The 24,660-nt window shown below is 51.4% G+C and overlaps 2 protein-coding genes and 6 non-coding genes across 8 annotated transcripts; all 8 read left to right on the top strand.

The window, feature by feature from the left end:
* The first annotated feature begins 1,014 nt into the window (after positions 1–1,014).
* F8A1 (coagulation factor VIII associated 1) lies at positions 1,015–4,438 on the top strand. The gene has a single exon (XM_007658320.2). The coding sequence runs from the start codon at positions 1,027–1,029 to the stop codon at positions 2,077–2,079; it is 1,053 nt and encodes a 350-aa protein (XP_007656510.2). The 5' UTR covers positions 1,015–1,026; the 3' UTR covers positions 2,080–4,438.
* Positions 4,439–10,566: 6,128 nt separating this feature from the next.
* On the top strand, positions 10,567–24,501 carry DKC1 (dyskerin pseudouridine synthase 1). The gene is made up of 15 exons (XM_029067714.2): positions 10,567–10,638; positions 14,447–14,511; positions 15,560–15,646; positions 15,948–16,039; positions 16,302–16,486; positions 16,846–16,910; positions 17,785–17,911; positions 18,162–18,292; positions 18,681–18,824; positions 19,316–19,436; positions 20,163–20,281; positions 21,502–21,605; positions 22,305–22,377; positions 23,002–23,157; positions 23,429–24,501. Exons 1-15 carry the CDS (start codon positions 10,623–10,625, stop codon positions 23,492–23,494), a joined length of 1,551 nt encoding a protein of 516 aa, XP_028923547.1. The 5' UTR covers positions 10,567–10,622; the 3' UTR covers positions 23,495–24,501.
* On the top strand, positions 17,287–17,530 carry LOC114813072. Its single transcript, XR_003760684.1, has one exon. It is a non-coding gene; the product is annotated as a small nucleolar RNA SNORD17 (small nucleolar RNA).
* On the top strand, positions 17,996–18,072 carry LOC114812985. The gene has a single exon (XR_003760598.1). It is a non-coding gene; the product is annotated as a small nucleolar RNA SNORD83 (small nucleolar RNA).
* LOC114813041 lies at positions 18,387–18,520 on the top strand. The gene has a single exon (XR_003760652.1). It is a non-coding gene; the product is annotated as a small nucleolar RNA SNORA36 family (small nucleolar RNA).
* LOC114813073 lies at positions 19,719–19,961 on the top strand. Its single transcript, XR_003760685.1, has one exon. It is a non-coding gene; the product is annotated as a small nucleolar RNA SNORD17 (small nucleolar RNA).
* On the top strand, positions 20,471–20,603 carry LOC114813070. The gene has a single exon (XR_003760682.1). It is a non-coding gene; the product is annotated as a small nucleolar RNA SNORA56 (small nucleolar RNA).
* LOC114813071 lies at positions 22,093–22,224 on the top strand. Its single transcript, XR_003760683.1, has one exon. It is a non-coding gene; the product is annotated as a small nucleolar RNA SNORA56 (small nucleolar RNA).
* Positions 24,502–24,660: the final 159 nt, after the last annotated feature.

Below are 24,660 nucleotides of genomic sequence, written 5' to 3'. Positions count from 1 at the left end.
TGAATGAATGAATGATTGATTGATTGATTGAATGAATGAATGAAGACGGAGGAGTGAAGGAATACGGCTGAGTGAATGAAGAAATAAATGCGATGGATTGAATGAATGAAAGGAGAAATACGAATGAGTGAGTGCGTACAATTGAATGAATGAATGAAGCAAGGCGATGGAATGAATGAATGAATGCATGCATAAATGAAGAGGAAGGAGTGAAGGAATATGGCTGAGTGAATGAAGAAATAAATACAATGGATTGAATGAAATAAGAAATATGAATGAGTGTGTATGAATGAATGAAGAAAGACGAATGAATGAATGAATAAATGAATGGAGATGAAGGCGTGAAGGAATATGGCTGAGTGAACGAAGAAATAAATACGATGGATTGAATGAAGGAAAGGAGAAATACGAACGAGTGAGTGCGTACGAATGAAGGAATGAAGAAATAATTACGATGGATCGCATGAAGGAAAGGAGAAATACGAATGAGTGAGGGCGAACGACCGAATGAATGGGATTGAATGATTGAATGAATGAAGAAAGGCGATGGATTGAATGAATAAATGAAGACGAAGGAGTGAAGGAAGACAGCTGAGCGAACGAAGAAATAAATACGATGGATCGAATGAAGGAAAGGAGAAATACGAACGACTAAGTGCGTACGAATGAATGAATGAAGAAATAATTACGATGGATCGAATGAAGGAAAGGAGAAATACGAATGACTGAGTGCGCACGAATGAAGGAATGAAGAAATAAATACGATGGATCGCATGAAGGAAAGGAGAAATACGAATGAGTGAGGGCGAACGACCGAATGAATGGGATTGAATGATTGATTGAATGAATGAATGAATGAATGAATGAAGCAAGCCGGGGGAGTGCGGGAAGCCGAGGGAACGAAGGAGGGCGGCGCGCGGAGCGGAGGAGGGGCGCGCGGAGCGGCGCGCGGCTCCCATCGGGCGTCGGCGGGGTCCGGCGCGCGTGCGCATGCGCGGGTCGGGCCGGGGGGTGGAGCGGGCCAAGATGGCGTCGGCGGGGTCCGGGTCGGGCCCCTTGGGCGGCGGGGCCCCGGCCGGCGGGGGTCCCGCGTCGGACGGCGGGGACTTCCTGTCCCGCTACCGCCTGGTGTCCAGCAAGCTGAAGAAGCGGTTCCTGCGGAAGCCCAACGTGTCGGAGGCCGGCGAGCAGTTCGGGCAGCTGGGCAAGGAGCTGCGGGCGCAGGACTGCCTGCCCTACGCGGCCTGGTGCCAGCTGGCGGTGGCGCGCTGCCAGCAGAGCCTGTTCCACGGCCCGGGCGAGGCGCTGGCGCTGAGCGAGGCGGGCCGCCTGTTCCTGCGGCAGGAGCGGGAGGCGCGGCTGCGGCTGGCCTGCCCCGCCGCCTGGGGCGAGGCGCTGCAGGCCGCCTGCGGCTGCTACGCGCTGGCCGCCCGCCTGCTGGGGCCCGAGCTGGGCCAGCCGGCCGCCGCCGCCGGGCTGTGCCTGGAGCTGGCCGCCGCCCTCAGGGAGCTGGGCCAGCCCGGGGCCGCCGCCGCCCACTTCCAGCGCGCCGCCGAGCTGCAGCTGCCCCTGCTGCCCCTCGACGCCCTGGGCTCGCTGGGCCAGGCCGCCTCCTGCCAGCTGCTGGCCCGCGACTACGACGGCGCCCTGGGCCTCTTCACCCGCATGCAGCGGCTGGCCGCCCGCCGGACCCCCGGCCCGGCCCCGGGGGCCTTCCTGGACGTGGCCGCCCGCTGCGAGGTGTCCCGCGTCCTGCTGCTGCTGCTGCTGCAGCCGCCGCCCCCCAAGCTGCTGCCCGAGCACGCCCGCACCCTGGAGCGCTACTGCTGGGAGGCCTGCGACGACGACGACGGGCCCGCCCGGGACGGAGGGGCGGCGGGCGCGGGGGGCGCCCCCGGACCCCTGCCCGAGGGGCTCTTCCTCCTGCTGCAGTCGCTGGTGCTGGCCGCCCACGAGAAGGACGTCGAGGCCGTCAAGGCGCTGCAGGCGGAGCTCTGGCCGCTGCTCAGCGCCGAGCAGAACCACCTGCTGCACCTGGTGCTGCAGGAGATGATCGCTCCCTCCGGACGGGGCCTCTGAGGCCCCCGGACCCCCGCCCGGGGGGCCCTTCCTCCGGCCGCGGTCCCCGGTCGCGGCCGCCCGCCAGGAGGACGTCGAGGCGCTGCAGGCGGAGCTCCGGACGCTGCTCAGCGCCGAGCAGAACCACCTTTGCCGCACCTGGTGCTGCAGGAGATGATCGCTCCCTCCGGACGGGGCCTCTGAGGCCCCCGGACCCCCGCCCGGGGGGCTCTTCCTCCGGCCGCGGTCCCCGGTCGCGGCCGCCCGCCAGGAGGACGTCGAGGCGCTGCAGGCGGAGCTCCGGACGCTGCTCAGACCCCAGCAGAACCACCTTTGCCGCACCTGGTGCTGCAGGAGATGATCGCTCCCTCCGGACGGGGCCTCTGAGGCCCCCGGACCCCCGCCCGGGGGGCCCTTCCTCCGGCCGCGGTCCCCGGTCGCGGCCGCCCGCCAGGAGGACGTCGAGGCGCTGCAGGCGGAGCTCCGGACGCTGCTCAGACCCGAGCAGAACCACCTGCCGCACCTCGTTCTGCAGGAGATGATCGCCCCTTCCGGACGGGGCGTTTGAGCGCCCCCCCGTACACCTACTTGACCCCCTCGGGGTCTCCGTTCACCACACCCCACCCTCTAAACCCACGGGTGAGACCCATCTTGGTCAAGAACCTTTCCCCCCTTCATCACCTCTAGGGCGAGGAGTCTCCTTCCCTGGAGGCTCTCCTCCGCCCTGCCACCTCAGAACCCGAGAGGGGTGGAAAGGGGCTTGACGGTGGTGCCCCGAGGACAAAGGGGACCGAGCACGGCCTCTTTCCCGTGGACTTTGAGGACCTCCCCTGAATCGACTCATCACATCCTCGCTTTCCCACCCACTCAGGTTCCTTATGAAAATACAGATGTTAAGGCAGCTGAGAAATCTCAAAATCAGGTCGGTTGCCGTTGGGCCCAGCCGTCGGTCTGGCCCAGGCAACGCCACGATAGGGCAGAGGAGCTCTGTGCCCTTCCCCAAAGTGACGGGCACATTTGGCCATTCTATTTGCGGTTCAGTTCTGCAGGTTTTGAATTTGGTTTGACTCCCCCCCCCCCAAGTGTACGTCCGGCTGAGAACCGTACTGTTCTGGCGTCGGTTCTTGGAGTCTCCATAACTGTGGAGCAGAGAAGCTTAGGGCCCTTACCAAAAGAACCTTCCTCCTCTGGACACCGACACGATTGCGTCGGGACCTCCTCTCCCTTGGAGTCGCGCCTCGGACCGCCGGGCCCCTCATTCCCGGCCGAATCTTCCTCCTCTGGACGCCACCCTGTGGGCCTGGGACCTCTTCTCCCTCGGAGCTGCGCCTCGGACCGCCGGTCCCCTTATTCCCGACCGAATCTCTCTCCTCAGGACGCCGACACGATCGCGCCGGGACCTCCTCTCCCGTGGATGGAGCCGCGCCTCGGACCGCCAGGCCCCTTACACCTGGCTGAATCTTCCTCCTCTGGACGCCGCCACGTGGGCCCGGGACCCCTTGGAGCCGCGCCCCGGACCTGCGGTCCCCTTATTCCTGCCTGAATCTCTCTCCTCAGGACGCCGGCGCGGATGCGCCGGGATCTCTCTTCCCGAGAAACCCGCGCTCTCAGACTTCAGTGACCTGCCTCCGGGCTCGCGATCGTCTCCCCACCCCGGACCTCTGCACCCCCACCCGAGGACTCCCGACACCGAGGACCCCCGCCACCGCATGCCCCGCAGCCTCCAGAACCACGTGTAGCTCCCAGACCTTCCCCCCTCTCTCCCTGACCCTCCTACCTCCAACCCCCCTGGTCTAGCACCCCCTCGAAGCCCGTCCAGGTAGCCAACCCGGACCGTGGGAGACTCTATTCCCCATCCTCACCCCCCGGCCAGAGTCGTGGGACGTCGTGCTCTCTCCTCCCCCCGGAGTCATGGTACATTGTGCTCCCCTGCTTCCCCCTTCCCCCCCGGGCCGTGGGACATTGTGGTTCCCAGCTCTCCACCTCCCCGCCCGGAAAGCCATCCTTTGGGGAGCCCTCACTCCCTCCTCTCCCGTGCTCTGACTAGAGGTGAATGATTACCCCCGCCCACCCCCGGACAACATCGCCCTTCTTCTCCCTGTTAACTTGTAGCACCCGCACCTCCTCACCCCGCCCACGTTGCCCGGTTATCTACTTACTCCTCTCCCCCTGAGTTTCCTCTCCTCTGACCCCCCATAACAGCTCCACCCTTCTCCAGATCGGCCATCCACAGGGCTCCCTCCGCCGCCTCCGAGACCACGAGCTGCAGGATTCGCCTTGCCGCCGGCCTTTTGATTTCGATCGGGTAGACCCACGGACAAGTCACCATTGGACCCTGGGCATCACCCACTTATTAATAACATTATATCTTATTACCTTATTGCTATCGCTGGTTAATTGTTCTCGGTGCCGTCACCTCACTGACTTCGTCATGACCTTCCACACCCCCCACTCCCCACCCAGTCTCCCCTCCCAATCCTCACTTTCCCCTTCCCCTCTCCCGCCCAGCTCTTTCCAGCATTTTCCTCTGCCTCCTCCCCTCCTCCCCACCCCCTTCCTAGAATCCCACTTTACCAGCACCATCCCTCATCCCCCCTCCCCTTGCGCGCTCTTCCCCACCAAACTCCCTCCTCCCACCCCCTTCCCCCTTCCCTGCTCATGCCCCATCCCAGTTCTCCTGTCCCACCGCCACCCCTCCAACCCCCTCTCCCCACCCTCTTCTCCGACCTGTAAATCTGCATGACTCCCCCACAGAGACCTCCGCTCTCTTGACCCCATCCGTCTCTCCCCAAGCATCTCACCCCACCTTGCCTCCCTGTCCTCTCTTCCCACACTTGTTGATCAGATGATTGCTCTCAACTCCACCCTCTCTACTCAACTGGCTCGCTCCCCTTTCCCTCCGCCGCTCTCGCTCCGCTAACCCGCAGCCCTGGATCTCCGCCTCCGTCCGCCCCCTTCGCTCTTGGGCGCGAGCTGCTGAGCGCCGCTGGTGAAAGTCCGAGCACCAAGCCATCCTTATTCACTTCAAATTTATCCTTTCCTGCCCCCTCCTCTGCCGGGCACAACTACTTTTCTTCCCTCATTGATGCCCATGATCCCCACCAATTGTTCCTGACTTTGAATTCTCTCCTCAGGCCCCCTGTTCCTCCCCCTCCCCCATCCTTCCCCCCCAACTATCCGGGTATGAAAATTAGCACTGTGAGGTCTGAGCCTCCCAAAGTCACCCCTCCCCCTTTTCCATCCCCTCCCCGGCTCCCAACCCTCTCCCCTACTTTCCCATCCTTCCCTGCAGTATCCTCTGAGATCTCCTCCCTCCTCGCAAGTGCCACCCCGTCCACCCGTGCTTCGCACCCCGTTCCCGCTCACCTTATTAAAACTATCACCCCCTTCCCTCCTCCCCTCCTTAACTTTTATCTTTAACCACTCACTCTCCAATGGCTTCTTCCCCTCTGCCCTCAAACATGCCCACGTCTCCCCCCGTCCTAAAAAAACCCTCTCTCGACCCCGCTTCTCCCTCCAGTTATCGTCCCGTCTCCCTCCTACCCTTCCTTTCCAAACTCCTAGAACGAGTCATCTCCGCTCACTGCCTTGAATTCCTCGACTCCAACTCCTGGGCCCCCTCCAATCTGGCTTCCGTCCCGTCCGCTCCACCGAAACCGCCCTCTCGAAGGTCACCCGTGACCTCTCTCTTGCCACATCCAATGGCTCCTACTCTATTCGAATCCTCCTCGACCTCTCAGCCGCCTTCGATACCGTCGACCGCCCCCTTCTCCTTCACACTTTATCTCACTTTGGCTTCGCGGACTCCGTCCTCTCCCGGTTCTCCTCTCAGCTCTCTGGCCGGTCATTCTCGGTCTCCTTCGCCGGCGCCTCCTCCCCCTCCCATCCTTTAACGGTCGGAGTTCCTCAAGGGTCAGTTCTTGGCCCTCTTCTGTTCTCCATTTACACTCCCTTGGTGAACTCATTCGCTCCCATGCCTTCGACTATCACCTCTACGCAGAGGACACCCAAATCTACATCTCCTCCCCTGTTCCCTCCCCTCCCTCCAGGCTCGTATCTCCTCCTGCCTCCAGGACGCGACCACCTAAAACTCAACGCCTCCCCACCCTCTGCGCTTCCCCCTTCCCCTCAGCGCTGTGCTCATTTGTATATATTATTACCCTATTTATTTTGTTAATGAAGGGTACATCTTGATTCCATTTATCTCGATGATGATATCTTGTTTTTGTTTTGTTCTGTTTGCTTTGCTGTCCGTCCCCCCCCCCCCCCCCCGTTTAGACTCTGAGCCCGTCGTTGGGCAGGGATTGTCTCTGCCTGTTCCCCAGTCGTACAGTCCAAGCGCTTAGTACAGTGCTCTGCACACAGTGCGCCATAAACACGAATGAATGAATGAATCCCCATTTTACAGATGAGGGAACCGAGGCACAGAGAAGTGAAGTGACCTGCCCAAAGTCACACAGCTGACGAGTGGCAGAGCCGGGATTAGAACCCGCGACTTCTGACTCCCAAGCCCGGGCTCTTGCCACCGAGCCACGCTAGACCGGGAGCCCCATGTGGGACCGTGATTGTGTCCAACCTGATTGATTAGCTTCTATCTACCCCGGCTCTTAAAACGGTGTTTGGTACATAGTAATTGCTTAACAAATACCATAATAATTATCATCACTACGGCGTTCTATATGCTATAAGTGCTCAATAAATACGATTGAATGAAGGCCTTAATAGTAATAATTGTGATATTTAAGAGCTTACTATGCACCAAGCACTGTACTAAGCACTGAGGTAGATACAGCATATTAGGTGGGACACAGACCCTGTCCCATGCGGAGCTCACAGACTCAATCACCATTTTACAGATGAGGTAATCGAGGCCCAGCGAAGGGACTTGGCCAAGGTCACACAGCGGACAAGTGGCTGAGGCAGGATTAGAACCCATGACCTGACTCCCAAGCCTGGGTTCTTTCCACTAAGCCACGCCGGCACACATGTTGCAGTGGCTGGAGCCCGGGCCTGGGACTCAGAAGGTCGTGGCTTCTAATCCCGGCTCTGCCTCTGGTCTGCTGTGTGACCTTGGGCAAGTCCCTTCACTTCTCTGGGCCTTAGTTTCCCTCATCTGGAAAATGGGGATAATAATGTCGGTATTTAAGCGCTTACTGTGTGCCGAGCACCGTTGTAAGCGCTGGGGGAGATACAGGGTCATCAGGTGGTCCCCCGAGGGGCTCACAGTTAATCCCCATTTTACAGATGAGGGAACTGAGGCACAGAGAAGTCAGGAATGAAGACCGGGAGCCCCATGTGGGACAACCTGATTACCTTGTATCTGCGCTAGTACCAATAATGTTCATTCAATAGTATTTATTGAGCGCTTATTATGTGCAGAGCACTGTACTAAGCGCTTGGGATGAACAAGTCGGCAACAGATAGAGACAGTCCCTGCCGTTTGACGGGCTTACGGTCTAATCGATTGGTATTTGTTAAGCACTTACTATGTGCCAAGCACCGTTCTAAGCGCTGGGGGAGATACTTAGTACTGTACTAGTGCTTAGTACAGCACTGGGCACACAGTAAAAGCTTAGCACATGCCATCTTTATTGTTATTAATTTAAAAATGCTGTTGGGCAACAACACAGTCCTTAGGGAGAGAAGCAGCGTGGCTCAGTGGAACGAGCCCAGGCTTAGGAGTCAGAGGTCGTGGGTTCTAATCCCGGCTCTGCCACTTGTCAGTGGTGTGGCTTTGGCTAAGTCCCTTCACTTTTCAGTGACCTCATCTGTAAAATGGGGATAATAATAATAATGTTGGTATTTGTTAAGCGCTTACCCTGTGCCAAGCACTGTTTGAAGCGCTGGGGTAGATACAAGGTGGTCCCATGTAGGGCTCACAGTCTTCAACCCCATTTTACAGATGAGCTGAGGCACAGAGAGCTTAAGTGACTTGCCCAAGGTTACACAGCTAAGTGGCAGAGCGGAATTAGAACCCATGACCTCTGGACTGTGAGCACCACGTGAGACAACCTGATTACCCGGTAGAGAAGCAGCGTGGCTTAGTGGAAAGAGCACAGGCTTGGGAGTCACAGGTCGTGGGTTCTAATCCCGGCTCCGCCACTTGTCTGCTGTGTGACCTTGGGCAAGTTACTTAACTTCTCTGTGCCTCAGTTACCTCATCAGTAAAAATGGGGATTTAAAAAAAAAAAATGTGAGCCCCACATGGGACAATCTGATTACCCTGTATCTATGCCAGCGCTTAGAGAGAATCAGCGTGGCTCAGTGGAAAGAGCCCAGGCTTGGGAGTCAGAAGTCATGGGTTCTAATCCCCACTCAGTCACTTGTCAGCTGTGTGACTTTGGGCAAGCCCACTTCACTTCTCTGGGCCTCAGTTCCCTCATCTGTAAAATGGGGATTCATTTATTCATTCAATAGTCTTTACTGAGCGCTTACTATGTGCAGGGCACTGTACTAAGCGCTTGGAATGTACTTCTCTGAGTCTGTTCCCTCATCTGTAAAATGGGGATTAAGACGGTGAGCCCCACGTGGGACAACCTGATCACTCTGTATTCATTCATTCAATAGTATTTATTGAACCCTTACTATGTGCAGAGCACTGTACTAAGCGTTTGGAATGTACAAATCAGTAACAGATACAGGCCCTGCCCTACCCCCCCCCGTATTTAGAACAGTGCTTACCATATAGTAAGCACTTAAATACAAATCCCAAACCGTGCTCAGCGCTCAGTAAGCGCTTAACAAACACCATCATTATCATCATTATCTCCCCCAGCGCTTAGAACAGTGCTCGGCACCTAAGCGCTGAACAAATACCATTATTATTATTACGGCGGGGGCCCGGCACTCCCGTGCCGAATTATCCACTCCCAGCGCTTAGAAGCAGCGTGGTTCAGTGGAAAGAGCCCGGGTTCGGGAGTCAGAGGTCATGGGTTCGAATTCCGGCTCTGCCACTTGTCAGCTATGTGACTTTGGGCAAGTCACAACTTCTCTGGGCCTCAGTGACCTCGTCTGTAAAATGGGGATGAAGACTGTGAGCCTCACGTGGGACAACCTGATGACCCCGTATCTCCCCTAGCGCTTAGAACAGTGCTCTGCACATAGTAAGCGCTTAACAAATACCAACATTATTACAGTGCTCAGCACCTAGTAAGTGCTTAAGAAATGCCATCATTGTCATTATTATCTCCCCCAGCGCTTAGAAGAGTGGTCGGCACATAGTAAGCGCTGAACAAATAGCAACATTTATTACTATTATTAGGGCGGGGCCCCAGAGCTCCTGTGCTGAATTGCAGCGTGGCTCAGTGGAAGGAGCCTGGGCTTGGGAGTCAGAGGTCATGAGTTCGAATCCCAGCTCTGCCACTTGTCAGCTGTGTGACTGTGGGCAAGTCACTTCACTTCTCTGGGCCTCAGTTCCCTCATCTGGAAAAGGCGGATTAACTGCGAGCCTCATGTGGGACCACCTGATTCCCCTGGATCTCCCCCAGCGCTTAGAACAGTGCTCGGCACATAGTAAGCGCTTAACAAATACCAACAATATTATTATTATTGAATTGTCCCCCTCCCAGCGCTTAGCCCAATGCTCAGCACATAGTAAGCGCTTAAGAAATGCCATCATTATCATTTATCTCCCCCAGCGCTTCGAAGAGTGGTCGGCACACAGTAATTGCTGAACAAATACCAACATTTATTATTATTATTATTAGGGCGGGGGCCCAGCGCTCCAGTGCTGAATTGTCCACTCCCAATGCTTAGCCCAATGCTCAGCACATAGTAAGCGTTTACGAAATACCATCACTATCATTGCCCCCAGCACTTTGAAGAGTGCTGGGCACATAGTGCTGAACAAATACCAACATTTATTATTATTATTATTAGGGTGGGGGCCCAGCGCTCCAGGGCTGAATTGTCCACTCCCAATGCTTAGCCCAATGCTCAGCACATAGTAAGCGCTTAAGAAAAACCATCATTATCATCTCCCCCAGCGCTTAGAAGAGTGCTCAGCACATAGTAAGCACTGAACAAATACCAACGTTTATTATTATTATTATTAGGGCGGGGGCCCAGTGCTCCAGGGCTGTGAATTGTCCACTCCCAGCGCTTAGCCCAATGCTCAGCACCTAGTAAGCGCTTAAGAAATGCCATCATTATCATTATCATCTCCCCCAGCGCTTGGAAGAGTGGTCGGCACGTAGTAAGCGCTGAACAAATACCAACATTTATTATTACTATTATTATTAGGGTGGGAGCCCAGCGCTCAGGGCAGGGCTCCGCACAGGGCAGGCGCCGCAGGCACCCGATGGAACGAAGGGGTCCAATGGGAAGCGGGCTCTCAGCGGCGAGAAGCGCGCGGGCAGCCAATGGGCGGCGGCGTCTCTCCGGGGGAGCCCCCGCCCCCCGACGTGTGACGTCACGGGGGGCGCGCGTCGTGCGTGGGGACGTCGGGGGGGGGGCGGGGCGGCTGACGTCGCCGGGCGCGGTGGCTGCCGGGAGGGGAGGGGGCCGGTCTTTGGGCGCGCGGCGGAGAGGCGAGGGGAGGCCCGCGCGCGCGCGCCGCAGCCGCCATGGCCGACGGACAAGGTAGGACCGGACCACCCTCCCACCGCCGCCCCTCCAACCCCAACGGAGGGAGGGAAAAAGGGGACCCCGACGGTGCCCCCGCCCGCCGCCTGGGCCTCGGGGACCCCCCCCCCCACCTTCCGCACCCCCATCCCCCACCCACGTGGTGGGGCCTGTAGGCCGTCCGTCTGCCCCCCCCCCCCCCCCAGGACCGGACAACCACCCCCTCATCGCCTCAGGAAATCACAGCCCCAATCCGTAAACTTCTCCTGGGGGCTGCTGGCCACCACCCGAGCAGTAAGAATCGCCTTAAGCGCTTTTGGGGACCCGGGGGAACCACCCTAGTAATTGTATTAAGCGCTTCTTGGGGGCTGCTTGGTGCCCAGGGGAATAGTGATAGTAATCGTACTTGGCCTTTATCGCCTAAGGAAATAGCACCAATAATTGTATCTGTTAAGCGCCTCTTGGGGGCTGCTTGGCGCCCAGGGGAACCACCCTAGTAATTGTATTAAGCGCCACTTGGGGGGCTGCTTGGTCCCCAGGGGAGCCACCCTAGTAACTGGATTAAGCGCTTCTTGGGGGCTGCTTGGTGCCCAGGGGAATATTGATAGTAATAGTATTTGTCCTTTATTGCCTCAGGAAATAGCACCAATAATATGTTAAGCGCCTCTTGGGGGCTGCTTGGTGCCCAGGGCAGCCACCATAGTAATTAAGCGCTTCTTGGGGGGCTGCCTGATGCCCAGGGGAATGTGGATAGTAATCGTAATCGTATTTGTCCTTTATTGCCTAGGGAAAAAGCACCAATAATTGTATCTGTGAAGCCCCTCTTGGGAGCTGCTTGGTGCCCAGGGGAACCACCCTAGTAATTGTATTAAGCGCTTCTTGGGGGGCTGCTTGGTGCCCAGGGGAACCACCATAGTAATCGTATTTGTCCCTTTGCCTAAGGAAATAGCACCAATAATTGTATCTGTTAAGCGCTTCTTGGGGGCTGCTTGGTGCCCAGGGCAATATTAATAATAATAATGGTGGTATTTGTTAAGCGCTTACTATGTGCAAAGCACTGTTCTAAGCGCTGGGGGGATACGGGGGTCATCAGATTGTCCCACGTGGAGCTCCCAGTTTTCATCCCCATTTTACAGATGAGGTATCTGAGGCCCAGAGAAGTGAAGTGACTTGCCCACAGTCACCCAGCTGACAAGGGGCAGAGCCGGGAGTCGAACCCATCACCCCTGACTCCGAAGCCCAGGCTCTTTCCACTGAGCCACGCTGCTGCCCGGGGCAATATTAATAGTAATAATAATCGTATTAAGCTCTTCTTGGGGGCTCCTTGGTGCCCAGGGGACTGTTGATAGTAATAATAATCGTATTTGTCTTTTATCGCCTAAGGAAATAGCACCAATAATTGTATGTTAAGCGCTTCTTGGGGGCTGCTTGGTGCCCAGGGGAATATTGATAGTAATAATGATCGTATTAAGCGCCTCTTGGGGGCTGCTTGGTGCCCAGGGAAATATTGATAGTAATAATAATCGTATTAAGCGCTTCTCGGGGGCTGCTTGGTGCCCAGAGGAACCACGATAGTTCAATCCTATTTGCCCTTTATTGCCTAAAGAAATAGCACCAATAATCCTATCTGTTAAGCGCTTCTTGCCGCCTGCTTGTTGCCCAGGGAATCACGATAGTGATAATCATGATTGTCCTTTATCGCCTAAGGAAATAGCACCAATAATCGTACGTGTTAAGCCCTTAGTGGGGGCCGCCTGTTGCCCAGGGGAATCGCGATAGTAGTAATAATCGCACGTGTTAAGCGCTTCTTGGGGCCTGCTTGTTGCCCAGGGGAATCACGATAGTAATAATGGTATTTGTCCTTTATTGCCTAAGAAAATAGCACCAATAATCGTACTTGTTAAGCGCTTATTGGGGCCTGCCTGTTGCCCAGGGGAATGGCGATAATAATAATTGTATTAAGCGCTTATTGGAGGTTGTTTGTTGCCCAGTGGAATAACGATAGTAATAATAATTGCATTCGTTAAGCGCCTTTTGCAGGTCTTTGCCTAAGGAAGCGAGAATAACGATTGTATTAAGCGCTTATTGGCGGTTGCTTGCTGCCCAGGGAAATGCTCGTGGTCACAGTAATTATATTGGGTCAGGGCTAGTTGCAGGCCCTTTGTCGCCTTAAGGAAATGATAATAACTATTTGGTAAGGGCTTCTTGGTTGCTTCTTGCCTAGGGAAAAAAGAGGAATGATTGTGTTTGCTAAGCGGTTACCGCGTGGCGGACACTACTAAGCACCGGGGTGTAGAGGGGAGGTAACTGAGGCCCAGGGAAGGGGCTCGCCCAAGGTCACAGAGCAGACAAGGGGCAGGGGCGGGATTAGAACCCACGCCCTTCGGACTCCCAGGCCCGGTCTTTTTCATTCATTCGATAGGATTTACTGAGCGCTTACTAGGTGCAGAGCACTGCGCCGTGCGCGCCGCAGGCGCGTGCTATTAAGTGCTTACTTGGTGCCAAGACAGTGTGCTAAGCGCCGGGATGGAGCGCTTCCGGGCCCCGGCCCACGTGGGGCTCACAGTCGCGACCCCCATTTTGCAGATGAGGGAACTGAGGCCCAGGCGCCCAAGGTCGCCGAGCAGACACGTGGTGGAGGCGGGATTCGAACCCAGGGCCCTCGCCCCACCCACGAGGCCATGCTGCCGCGCACGTGGCGCCGCGGCCTTGCAAATGGCCTTTTCCTCCCTTTCCCAGGCCGTTGCCCCCCCGCCTTAGCCGTTTTATGGGTTGCAAGAGGGAGCGAGCAAGGGTGGGGAGCGCGTTACGAGAAAATGCTTCGGCAATTCCCCCCCCACCCAAGCAGGCCCACCCGGATGGATTTTAAAACGGGGAGGGCATGGTGTGCCCTTGAATTGTGCCTGAAACTGACCTTAAGAAAAGGCCCGATGGCGGGAGGAGAAGGAATTGCACCTAAATGCACCTAAAACCCCGCCAAGAAATAGGGAGGGAACATCTTGCACTTGGCCACGTTTTGTGCCGGCTCCGCTCCCCTCGTGATTTGGTTGTAGGTGAAATAATAATAACGATGGTGTTTGTTAAGCGTTGACAATGTGCCAAGCACTCTTCTGAGCACCGGGGGAGATGCAGGGTAATCGGGTTGGCCCACGTGGGGCTCACAGACTTGACCCCCGTTTTGCAAATGAGGTAACTGAGGGGCAGAGAGGTGCAGTGGCTTGCCCAGGGTCACACAGCAGACACGTGGCTGAGCTGGGATTAGAACCCGCGTCCTCTGACTCCCAGGCCCGTGCTCTTGCCACCAAGCCACGCTGCTTCTACCTGTGCGGTTACTCCGGACTGGGAGCCGTAGCGACGATCAAACCACATAGCAGTCCACCGTGTCGGTTGATTGGTAACCGGACCGGATTTAAGGGTCACCCACGGCCCCCCCTTTCATTTTCAAATTCCCTAGGAGTTGAGGTCGGAAAGGGAGTAAGGAATCGTTGCCCAAGTTAAGCCCATTTGCAGAAACCTGCAAGCCAAAATAACGACCTGGAAAAAAGCCAGAGTGGGGAGACGATTTGGGCTTAAAAAAAAAAATCTCGGATGAATCGATACAATGATTATTTCATTTAATTCATGTTTATTTCATGTTTAAATCGATCCCCGTGCCACGTGGTGACTGAGAATGTGCCATGAAGCACGTGCTCAGTCCGGAGTGAGGGTAAACCCCTGCGATCCTTTATCCCTCTAGTGTATGTTTAAGGGAAAGCCGGTGCGTCTGTGGTTGTGTGGTGGTTCGGCTTTATGGAGAGTAATATTGAGATTTTTTTTTTCTAAATAGTTTCTCTAGCGAAGAAGCACAAGAAAAAAAAAGACCGGAAAGAATTAGCAGATGAAGATGTTGCTGTGAGTATTTGATTTCCAATTCCTTGAATCGTGTATCTGTTAAAAGTAAATTTATTGACTCACTTCCCCAGTAGTTGTGTTTTGTTCAAGTGTCAAGTCAGTTGTTTATTCCCACACTTGGCCCCGGACACATTTGTGCTTCTACCTTCGTGATCCATGCTCCTTTTTAATGATATTTGAGTGCTTGTTATGTTCCTGGCACTGTTCTAAGTGCTGGGTTAGGTACAAGGTATTGAGGTTGGACACAATCCGGATCTCATGGGGCTCACAGTCTTCCCGTTTTACAGAGGAAGTAACAGGCGGAGTTTGTAGTACTATTTTTGAAATAACCTTGTCTATCTGTGGACTCCTTGCGTCTAAGGATTGTTTTTGCTTCAGTTTTGAATCAAGTGCATAATAGTTGATTGGGATTCAAGTATTCAGTAAATACTACTATTGGTTGTTTAGTTTTCAAAATTAGAGGGGAGAGACTCCTTTATAAAAAAGACAAGAACTGGAAAAGGAAGCATGTTAAAAGTGCTTACTGTGTGAGGAACACTGTACTAAGCAGAAGGAAAGAATACATAGGTGACAGGCACGGTTACATTTTTTTCGTGGTATTTGTTCCGTGCTTGCTATGTGCCGGGAACTGTATTAAGCGCTGGGGTAGATACAAGCTAATTTTTACCACCTGTAAAAAACAGGGATTTTTTTTTTACAGGTTGAGGTAACTGAGACACAGAGAAGCGAAGTGACTTACCCAAGGTCACACAACAGACAAGTGGTGGAGCTGGGATTAGAATCTAGGGCCCTGCTCATTCCGCTAAACCATGCTGCTGCTCAATAGCTATCATTAGTATCATGTATCATTGATATTGATATCAGTTCTATCAGTATTAATCCCAGTTCCCCTTAGACCTCTTGCTTGACGCATAACCTCTATAAGGTCCTTTTTGTATTGGCCCTCCTACCCACTTAAGAAATGCTAGGCATAACCAGATAATGGAGTTTAGGATAAAATGAAAGTTCCATGCTTATTGACGTGGGCCTGTTTTTGTTCCCTTTTCAGGAAATACAGCACATGGGTGAATTCTTCATCAAGCCTGAATCCAAAGTGGCTCAGTTGGACACATCTCAGTGGCCCTTATTGCTAAAGGTAGAGAATTATGTGGAATTTGTGTTTGAGGTGCACAGATGGTCATTCGGCGGGGTGGGACGGGCGGTTTGTCATTCTTAGGTGTTGGGCCGTTACGCAGTCTAAACTAAGACAGGTGATTCGGGAACAAAAACTAGTATCAGTCTGTCTCGATTTTTTGCATCGTGTCTTGCTATGTAGTAAGTTTAATCGCCTGGCATTTTATATGTGGAATTTACAGTGGATGGGGAGAGTGCTACCGGAGAAAGAGAAAAACAGGCTTTTGTCAAATTTTAATTTATGCCTCTATCATGTTTTTTAGAATTTTGATAAGCTAAATGTACGAACAACGCATTACACTCCCCTTCCATCTGGATCCAATCCTCTCAAGAGAGAAATTGCTGAGTATGTCAGGTAAGAGAACTTCCTTTCCCCTCCCGTGTTACCTATTTACAGTCATAGGATCTTGCGCTCAGCATGACCAGTAACTGTAATCTTGCCTTAGCTAAAAGAAAAAAGTGAAACAGGATCAGGGCTCTTTATATTCGCTGACCCAGACCTGGCTTGAGGAGTAATTTCACAAGACTGATGTTCTAGTCGTCATCCTCGGACGATCTTTAGATCTTATGCCTGGAACAAGAAAAGGCTTACCGATCTCTTCCAAATATCACTGCAGGACCGGCTTCATTAACCTCGACAAGCCCTCCAACCCCTCTTCCCATGAAGTGGTCGCTTGGATCCGGCGAATCCTGCGGGTGGAGAAGACAGGACACAGTGGAACTCTAGATCCCAAAGTGACGGGCTGCTTGATTGTCTGCATAGAACGAGCTACCCGCTTGGTCAAATCCCAACAGAGTGCAGGTATGTCGACAGTCTGGTTGCAGAAGTGGCTTTCTGAATATGGCATCGTTACTGGAGGCTCTTAATCGCATTTCAGAGAAGCAAAGTTCCACTCCGGTTCTGTGGAACTCTCAAAAATCAACTTCTTATCCAGTAGAGCACAGGGTAAAGTATTTTAACAGTGGCCACTGTTGGAGTGGATTTGCGTGTTTAATACGAACGCTAGTTATTTAGAGTGATAGTTACCCAAATTGATGTTTTTAGTGTTCAGGTTAAGATCTTGGTCACGCTAAATCTCTTGAATGTTTGCTGCGTGGTGAGTAAACATTAAAACAAAAACTCGAGTGGCCACTCCTGACTACTCTTCTGTCGTTTTTCAGGCAAAGAGTATGTGGGAATTGTTCGGCTGCACAATGCCATTGAAGGCGAGATTCAGCTTTCCAGGGTAAGTCCCGATGAAATGGCGCTTAGGTTTTCCTCCGTTCCCGGGAAGTGTGAGAGCAGTGCAGGGTGGCCACCTGTCATTTTTGTAGGAAAATATCTCCTTTGTGTCCGTGTCCAATTAGCCTGGCTGTTAGCTAGCGGGCAGCTGAGCAGCAGTGAAAATCAATCAAGCTTAACTTTCCCAGGAGCCCCTTCCCCACCACAGACTGCCCTTTTTGCTGAGAAAGAAGTGCAGTGTTTTGCACACAGTAAGTCCTCGACAAAAACGATTGAATGCAAGAAGGGAGACCGCCGCTTAACCTAGGAGCGATTAGCACCAAGTTAGAAAGGTGCCATGGAGGACCGAGCGTCTTTATTCACATCCTTCCTCCCTGTACGTGACATGATGATGAAGTTTATCCATTCTCTGAGCTTGCAGACTCTGCCCTCCTTCAGCATCGAGGTTCCTGTTCTAGGGCCTCGGTGTTTCGCGGCCTTCCGTGCACTCCAGCCTTCCAGTGTTCTACTGGGGGTGCGACCGTGTCCGGTTGACTGCTTGAGGGTGTGGTGGAGTTAGCAGGGTGGGAACCCCTTCTGGGGGGATCCCATCTCGGCAAAGACGAATGATGGGAGTCTGATCACGTACTGTGGGTAGGCTGGATTTTTGCGAGGGATATGACTGCGATGGGGCATTATGGAAATGCGGCGGAATATATTTGGCCCGGATCAGGGTTGAACACAGAGCTGGTTCGGAGATCCACCTGAGCACTTTGTACTCTGCTTATTACCCTAGCAAACCCATCTTATGCTTCGCTTAGATTAGTCACCTCCTTACACATAGTTGTTTTCTCAGACAGATCTGGTTTTTGCAGAATGATGTTTCTCTTCTTCCTTAGGCACTGGAAACTCTCACAGGTGCGTTGTTCCAGAGGCCACCGCTCATTGCTGCTGTCAAGAGGCAACTACGGGTCCGAACCATCTATGAAAGCAAAATGATCGAGTATGATCCTGAAAGGAGATTAGGTAAAAAGGCCCGTTTTTTAGGAGAAATTAACTTAATGGCGCCACAAGATGCATCCCTTCGGTTTCTATTGCATGTAGTTCAGAGCCACATGATGAACCCTGAGACGTCACTAGCATACCGTGCAAAGATGACTCACATCTATCACCCAAGACTGATGGTTCAAGCTGGGAACGTTGGGCTCGTTTACGCTTGTGAACTGGGAGGAAATATTCAGCCTTAATTTTCTGTGTCTTGTCTACATCTGCCTAGGTATCTTCTGGGTGAGTTGTGAGGCGGGTACGTACATTAGAACCCTGTGCGTCCACCTTGGCTTGCTGCTGGGAGTTGGAGGTCAGATGCAAGAACTCCGAAGGGTCCGCTCCGGAGTTATGGGAGAAAAGGTATGTATCGAAGTCCCCTAAATTCCTTTTCAGAATCTTTAGGAAATTCACATCCTCTTGGTATGTCATTCCAAGTGGATAGTGATTCTGTAATCTCCAAAGTGTTGAGTTCAGGTCAGGGTCTCTCCCCTGTTCTGGTAATTTAACTTTGGAACATTGGTAATGGCTAGAGGAAATGAAAGGGTGGAGAGTGTTGCTCTACCCGTTTTTACCACCTAGCGTACAACCGTCACTTTTTCCTTATTTGAAATAACTGGGAACCGTTGGTTGAAATGGCAAAAGCTGCTACTCACTGAGGCTGGGAAGTTTTCTTCCTCCTAACTCTAGCACAGTTTTACATGTCCTCCCATTAGAAAGCCACCAAATTTCTCTTGGTTTCTGTTGGCAGGATCACATGGTCACCATGCATGATGTTCTAGATGCTCAATGGCAATATGACAATAACAAGGATGAGAGTTACCTGAGGCGGGTCATCTACCCTCTGGAGAAACTCCTGACCTCCCACAAGCGACTAGTCATGAAAGACAGTGCGGTATGTTCTCCAAGGCATGTTGATTTAGTCAGCTAACTCAAAAAAAAAAAATCCCATAAGGCCGTTGCGGTTGCTGATCAGCCCTCAGCTCCAGGTTTAAATCAGACTATTTTGATCATTCTTTTATTCCTGGGAGATGAAGGAATTTATGAGGGAGTGTTGGATGCTGCTAGTGTGCGTCCTTTTGAATTATAAACTGCTTATATTGATGCCTGTCTCCCCCTCTAGACTGTAAGCTCGTTACGGGCAGGGAATGCGACTGCTAATTCTGTAGTAAAGTAAGTGCTCAGCACAGCACTCTGCACATAGTAAGCGTTCGGTAAGCACCACTGATTGATAAAAGTAGCTGGGCTGTGTCTAGCCTCTGGAATTCCTTTGCACAGAGGGAAGCTCAGTTTTCTGGCAACCCAGTTTCTCCTCTCCCACCTACCAGTTCCAATAGTGTCTCGTGAGGTAAGGGGGATTTATGCTTTTCTCATTTTAATCCACAGGTCAATGCAATCTGCTATGGGGCCAAAATTATGCTTCCTGGAGTTCTGAGGTATGAGGATGGAATTGAAGTCAATCAGGAGATTGTGGTCATTACTACCAAAGGCGAGGCCATCTGTATGGGTAAGAGGACATATTTCTTGTGAACACCCAATTCTGCAGTACTCTGCAGTGTCAAATGAGCAGAGATGGTGTTAAGCATTTTTTACACAAGTTCAAAATGAAACTTAGAAGGCTCTTCTGGAGAACACTTGACAGTTCTGTAAACTGAAGCCCTGCTTAATGCCTAACTTGCCTGTGCATTTGGGTTAGCAACCCCCATTAGTGATCTTTGCTTTCCATTCCCCAGTAAACTCTTCTCTCCTGGGTGTCCGCTTTGGGATTTGAAATCATGTGGCTCTCTGTGTGGAATGACAGTTGAAGTTTATCCATTCTCGGAGTATGTCATGCTACTCTTCTGCAGCACCAGGTTCCTGTTCCAGAACCTCCGTGCCATGCAGTTTCCAAATGCCCCTTGTGTCTTGTGGTGTTCTGCTGGAGACGGCTGGTGTGTGTTTGGTGTCTGCCCGCGGGAGAGGGTGGTGACAGCAGGAGTGGATGCAAAGATCCTGTTCCATCTGCAAAGATGAACGGTGACAGTCGGATCAACCTCCTGCAGCCTTTAAGCTACTGTTGAATCTAGAGACCCCAGCCACAGCTTTTTAGGGCAGGTTTAGGGTTCTCAGGAGCCACCCCCACCCCTTTTTTTTGATACTGAATTATAGACAATGAAATTGTTTGGCTGCAGTTAGTATTCTGGCATCATTGGGGCGGCACCTCATCTCGAATATCTTTGTTTTTCTTGTATAGCCATCGCCTTGATGACCACAGCCGTTATCTCTACCTGTGACCATGGCATAGTGGCCAAGATTAAAAGAGTGATCATGGAGAGGGACACATATCCTCGCAAGTGGGGCCTGGGGCCAAAGGTGAGTGGATCAGATGAGTTCAGCTGAGTTCATTTGGTTCTTTACTGAAAACGATTTGGTCCGTGTTTTCCGTGGCCTCTTGTTGAGTGACAGCCGGACATGTGCATGTTGGTACACTGGATTTCTCTGCCAGTTGTGGCTTGAAGTGCTTTGGTGACTTGGCTCTTGAACTCTGGCTCTGTCTGGTGGAAGCAGGCGGTTATCCCTCTCTAGCCTGATCGGGTGGCTCTAGAGGGAGTCAGTCTGCAAAATCAAATGGAAGGCCCTGTTTCTGTCCAGCACCACAGTGCTTTGGTGGTGGTTGCAGACCTGCCATATATGGTCAAACACCATAGAGAAATTCTGCAAATTTTTCCCATCTAACAACGCCACGTCGTCATTTTGCATTTAAGCGCTTACCAGGTGTCAAGCCCTGTCTGCAGTACTGAGGACGATAGACGATAATCAGGTCAGGCAGAGGGCTCACTAAGGAGGGAGAGCGAGTACTGAGTCCCCATTGTGCAGATGAGGGAATAGAGGTCCAGAGAAGTTGAGTGAGTGGCTCAGGGTCACACAGCAGGCATGTGGTGGAACTAGGATTAGATCCTGACTCGCAGGCCTTCCTTTCCACTGGGCTACGCTGCTGTTTTAACCAGTATTGGTGGTTACTAGAGCTTTCAGGATTTCCCTGGTGGGATCTTCTGAGGGTGCCATTCCATTCTTCCCATAACTGACCCCAGGTTGGCTGTGGCTTAAAAAGACTTATATGGCTATTGTCATTATTCCCTAAGGCATTCGGGGGATCCAAGGGTTAGCTTACTCATTCTGAAGGCCGTTTAATCTACGAAGCCTTTGTCATGTTATTTCGGGTGTATGTGGCACCCTGCCCAGGCCCTTTTTTTTTAGCGTTTTTCTCCTGAGTACACAATCTCTGTTACTTTAAAGAAGAAACTTTTCCAGTGCTTGCATTTAACTGAAATGTCTTTGGGGTGACATGTATGGAGATGGATGTCACAAGTAGGAAATCCAAACAGGTTTTCATGCCAAGGTCTTCTAATGTTTTGGGGCTTTTCAAGTGAGAAACAGGCTGAGCGTTCAGTTAATACTAGTGAATATTGAATGAATGAAAGGAGCTTATGGCCTAGAAAGGGAGAGGCTCTCTATTTAATGCTCAGAAAATCGTTTTGAGTCCCTCAACTGTAAAGAATTAAAATGAGAACATGATGTTCTGTGTTTTTCAGGCAAGTCAGAAGAAACTGATGATCAAGCAAGGTCTTTTGGACAAGCACGGCAAGCCCAACGAGAGCACCCCAACAACTTGGAAGCAGGACTACGTGGACTATAGGTAACGGCCTGCCTTTGGCTTGGTGATATTGTCAATCAGAAATGTAAAGCTGAGGTGAAGTCTAGAATTCAGTGGGACATCAGGGCATTTCGATGAATTAAGCAGCCGTTGAAGTGATTGTGTTGAGTGCAGGGCATATTAGCGGTAGCTAAAGGCAGGAGGGTGTTCCCGTCGGCGTGGCTTAGTGGAAAGAGCACGGACTCGGGAGTCGCAGGCCGTGGGTTCTAATCCCGGCTCTGCCGCTTGTCTGCTGTGTGACCTTGGGCAGTCACTTAACTTCTCCATGCCTGTTACCTCATATGTAAAGTGAGGATTAAGACTGAGCCCCACATGGGACAACCTGATTACCTTGTATCTACCCCAGCACTTAAAACAGTGCTTGGTGCATAGTAAGTGCTTAACAAATATCACCACAGATACCACAGTTATTATTCTGAGGGTTTGGGGTGGGTGGGCAGTGTTCATGGGTGTGTATTGGGTGACAATAAGGCAGATGGTTATCCCTCTCTAGTCTGATCCAGTGTCTCTAGAGGGAGTCAGTCTGCAAAATCAACTGGGGGCCCTGTTTCCGTCCAGCATCATGGTTCTTTGATGATGGTTTCAGACCTGCCATACATTCCCAAATGAATTCTGGACTGTATAGGATTATCCAGTGATGGGATTTGGCTTCAAGAAAGTGTTGCATTTTTTTCCCCCCAGAGCAACTGTGAAGAAAGAACCAGTAACCCCAGTCACTCCAGTTGCTCCAGTTGAGGTGGCCAAGGTACAGAAGGTGAGTGTCTTTAAGTGACCTCTTAACCGAGCCATTGTCTTTCAAATGTGGGTGTAGGGCTAGAGCAGGGGTCAGCAATGATTTTTGACTCCTTGACTTGTTGGAGACATCTACTGGCTTACGGTCAGGGGAGAGACCTGGGTAGCTTGTGGCTACCTTGGAGACAGATAGATCTGTTCATCTCTAAACTAGGAGATAAAAGGGGCAGAAAGGTCACCTGATCAATCCTCCTTCATCTAAATACACTTGGGACTCTAGAATGGAGTCAGTCTTTAAAAGGAAGTTCCATCTCTTCATTGTAGTTACCTGACCAGGCTAATTTTTTTGATTCACGTCTTAGATGTAGATTTCTGTGGTGTAGATTTCTGGATGTGGTTGTATCCGTAAAAGTTTAGGGACTTGGCGTGAGTAAAGTTGAAATACATAAACACCTCTTGGGACAGAGTCCCTAGGTACTTTTAAATAAGCCTTCCTCAATCATCTTAATGTTGGGATATATTACAAGCAGTAGTGTTAGATGTTTTTTCAGAACCTGGCACTTTGGGGGTGTCAGCACATGCTATGGGTTGGGATTTTTTTTTTTTTTTTTTTGGTCTGACCGAATCTATTGATCTGTTAAAACAGAGAAAGAGGGAGAGCGGAAGTGAAAGTGATGAGGCAGCTCCATCCAGCCCAGTTACTCCAAAATCAGAAGAAATGAGTAAGAAGGAAAAGAAAAAGAAGAAAAAGGAAAAGAAGGCTAAAGAAGCAGTAGAGAGTGGAGGCGAGTCGATGGATGTGGTATGTATTATGATGAAGTGGTTAAGTAGTAAAGTAAACTGAAATTAGAGAGGAAACAGGGAGAATGAGGAGGGCCAAATGGTAAACCGTAACACATTCCATTTGTTATGTACAATTTTTTATATATGCATATATACGTGAACTTAAATGTGGCTGAAAGTGAAGCCAGTGGTTTAGAAACCTTGGCAAAGAGGGCCACAACGGTACTATTGTAAGCACTATCGATTGTCAATCGAGAAAAGTAAGTCTTTGTTGAATTTATTCCTTTCAGGGCAGCGATAGTACCAAAAAGAAGAAAAAAAAGAAGAGAGCAAAAGAAGCTGACAGTTCCGAGTGATGGGGAGAGATCATCCATCACTGGAACGTATTGTCTGTTTGGATGAAACGAATTTTGAGGCCTTAACCAAGGGTTCGTTCCCACAGGAATGGGGAAAGATGCACCACAGGAATGGACAAGGAGGTGGCATGTTTTTTGCTCTGCTACCTAGATTATATAGAGCATTTGGTGGTGTAGTGCAAAATGGTCATCCCCTCAACATCCTGTTTTAAGGATCTCTGAGGGGCGGGTGAGAAACGTCCCATGTGTTGGACATGTCCGTTCTCCAGTTTAGAGCAGCTGGAGAAATCTCACATTTTTTGAAATACCCTGAGTCATCCAACTGCTGCAGCCCGTTGTCACTTTTAAATTTACTGATATTTTATTGCATTTCCATTGAATGGGAGTATTAAAAAAAGATCTCACCTGCCTCTCTCTTCTATTTTAAAAGATTTGTGAGGTAGATCTGCAAAGGTTGTGTTTTTGTGTGAGTTCAGTTTAAATGAGCTGAGTCCCTCACGGAAGGGGAAGAGAAAAGGTGATGGGCAGCACCAACCATATTGTTTCAGGTCAACAAACTATTACTTTTACAGGTCTTTGCAAGAGTAACGAACCGGTCCGGACTCGTGTATCGAAAGTGACAAAGCAGTTGTCATTTTGGATGATGATGTTTCACTGTCACTGTCCTCATGCTTTGTTCAGATCGCACCTCCTGGTGGAAATTGAGGGTCTTTTTTTAAAGAGCCATTTTAATGCATCCTACAGAGCGAATAGGAATTTACATCAGCTTACTCGTAGTTCTGACCACGATCTCTCCCAAGTGTGTCGACAAGAATGCACTACTTTTGCATTTGGGTAAAATCCTTTATGTCTGGAACTGTCCAATGTAATCCCCTTAGTCTATTTTTGTTCCTGTCCAAGTCAAGAGGTGGGAAACGGCTAATAATGGTTGTCCCATATAGGGGGAAATTGGTTACAATTTTTGTTTACTTTTTTATAAAAAAAATAAAAAACCTAATTTGTAAAAATTAGCGTGTCCAGCTGTTGGGAAACAGTGTGTTACGGTTTTGCTCGATGAGCGGTGTGAAAATGAGGCTGTGGTTTTCAGTTTTATTCTTGGGTACTTGACACACTTGTGTTTTGTTTATAACCTACAAGCCTTCTATCCTTAATAGTTAAAGGAAACG

The sequence above is a fragment of the Ornithorhynchus anatinus genome, chromosome 6 (genome assembly GCF_004115215.2).
Source record: "Ornithorhynchus anatinus isolate Pmale09 chromosome 6, mOrnAna1.pri.v4, whole genome shotgun sequence".
In the NCBI taxonomy this organism is placed as follows: Eukaryota; Metazoa; Chordata; class Mammalia; order Monotremata; family Ornithorhynchidae; genus Ornithorhynchus; species Ornithorhynchus anatinus.
Note: the sequence above shows the minus strand (reverse complement) of the source record. Positions and strands in the feature narration are given on the sequence as shown.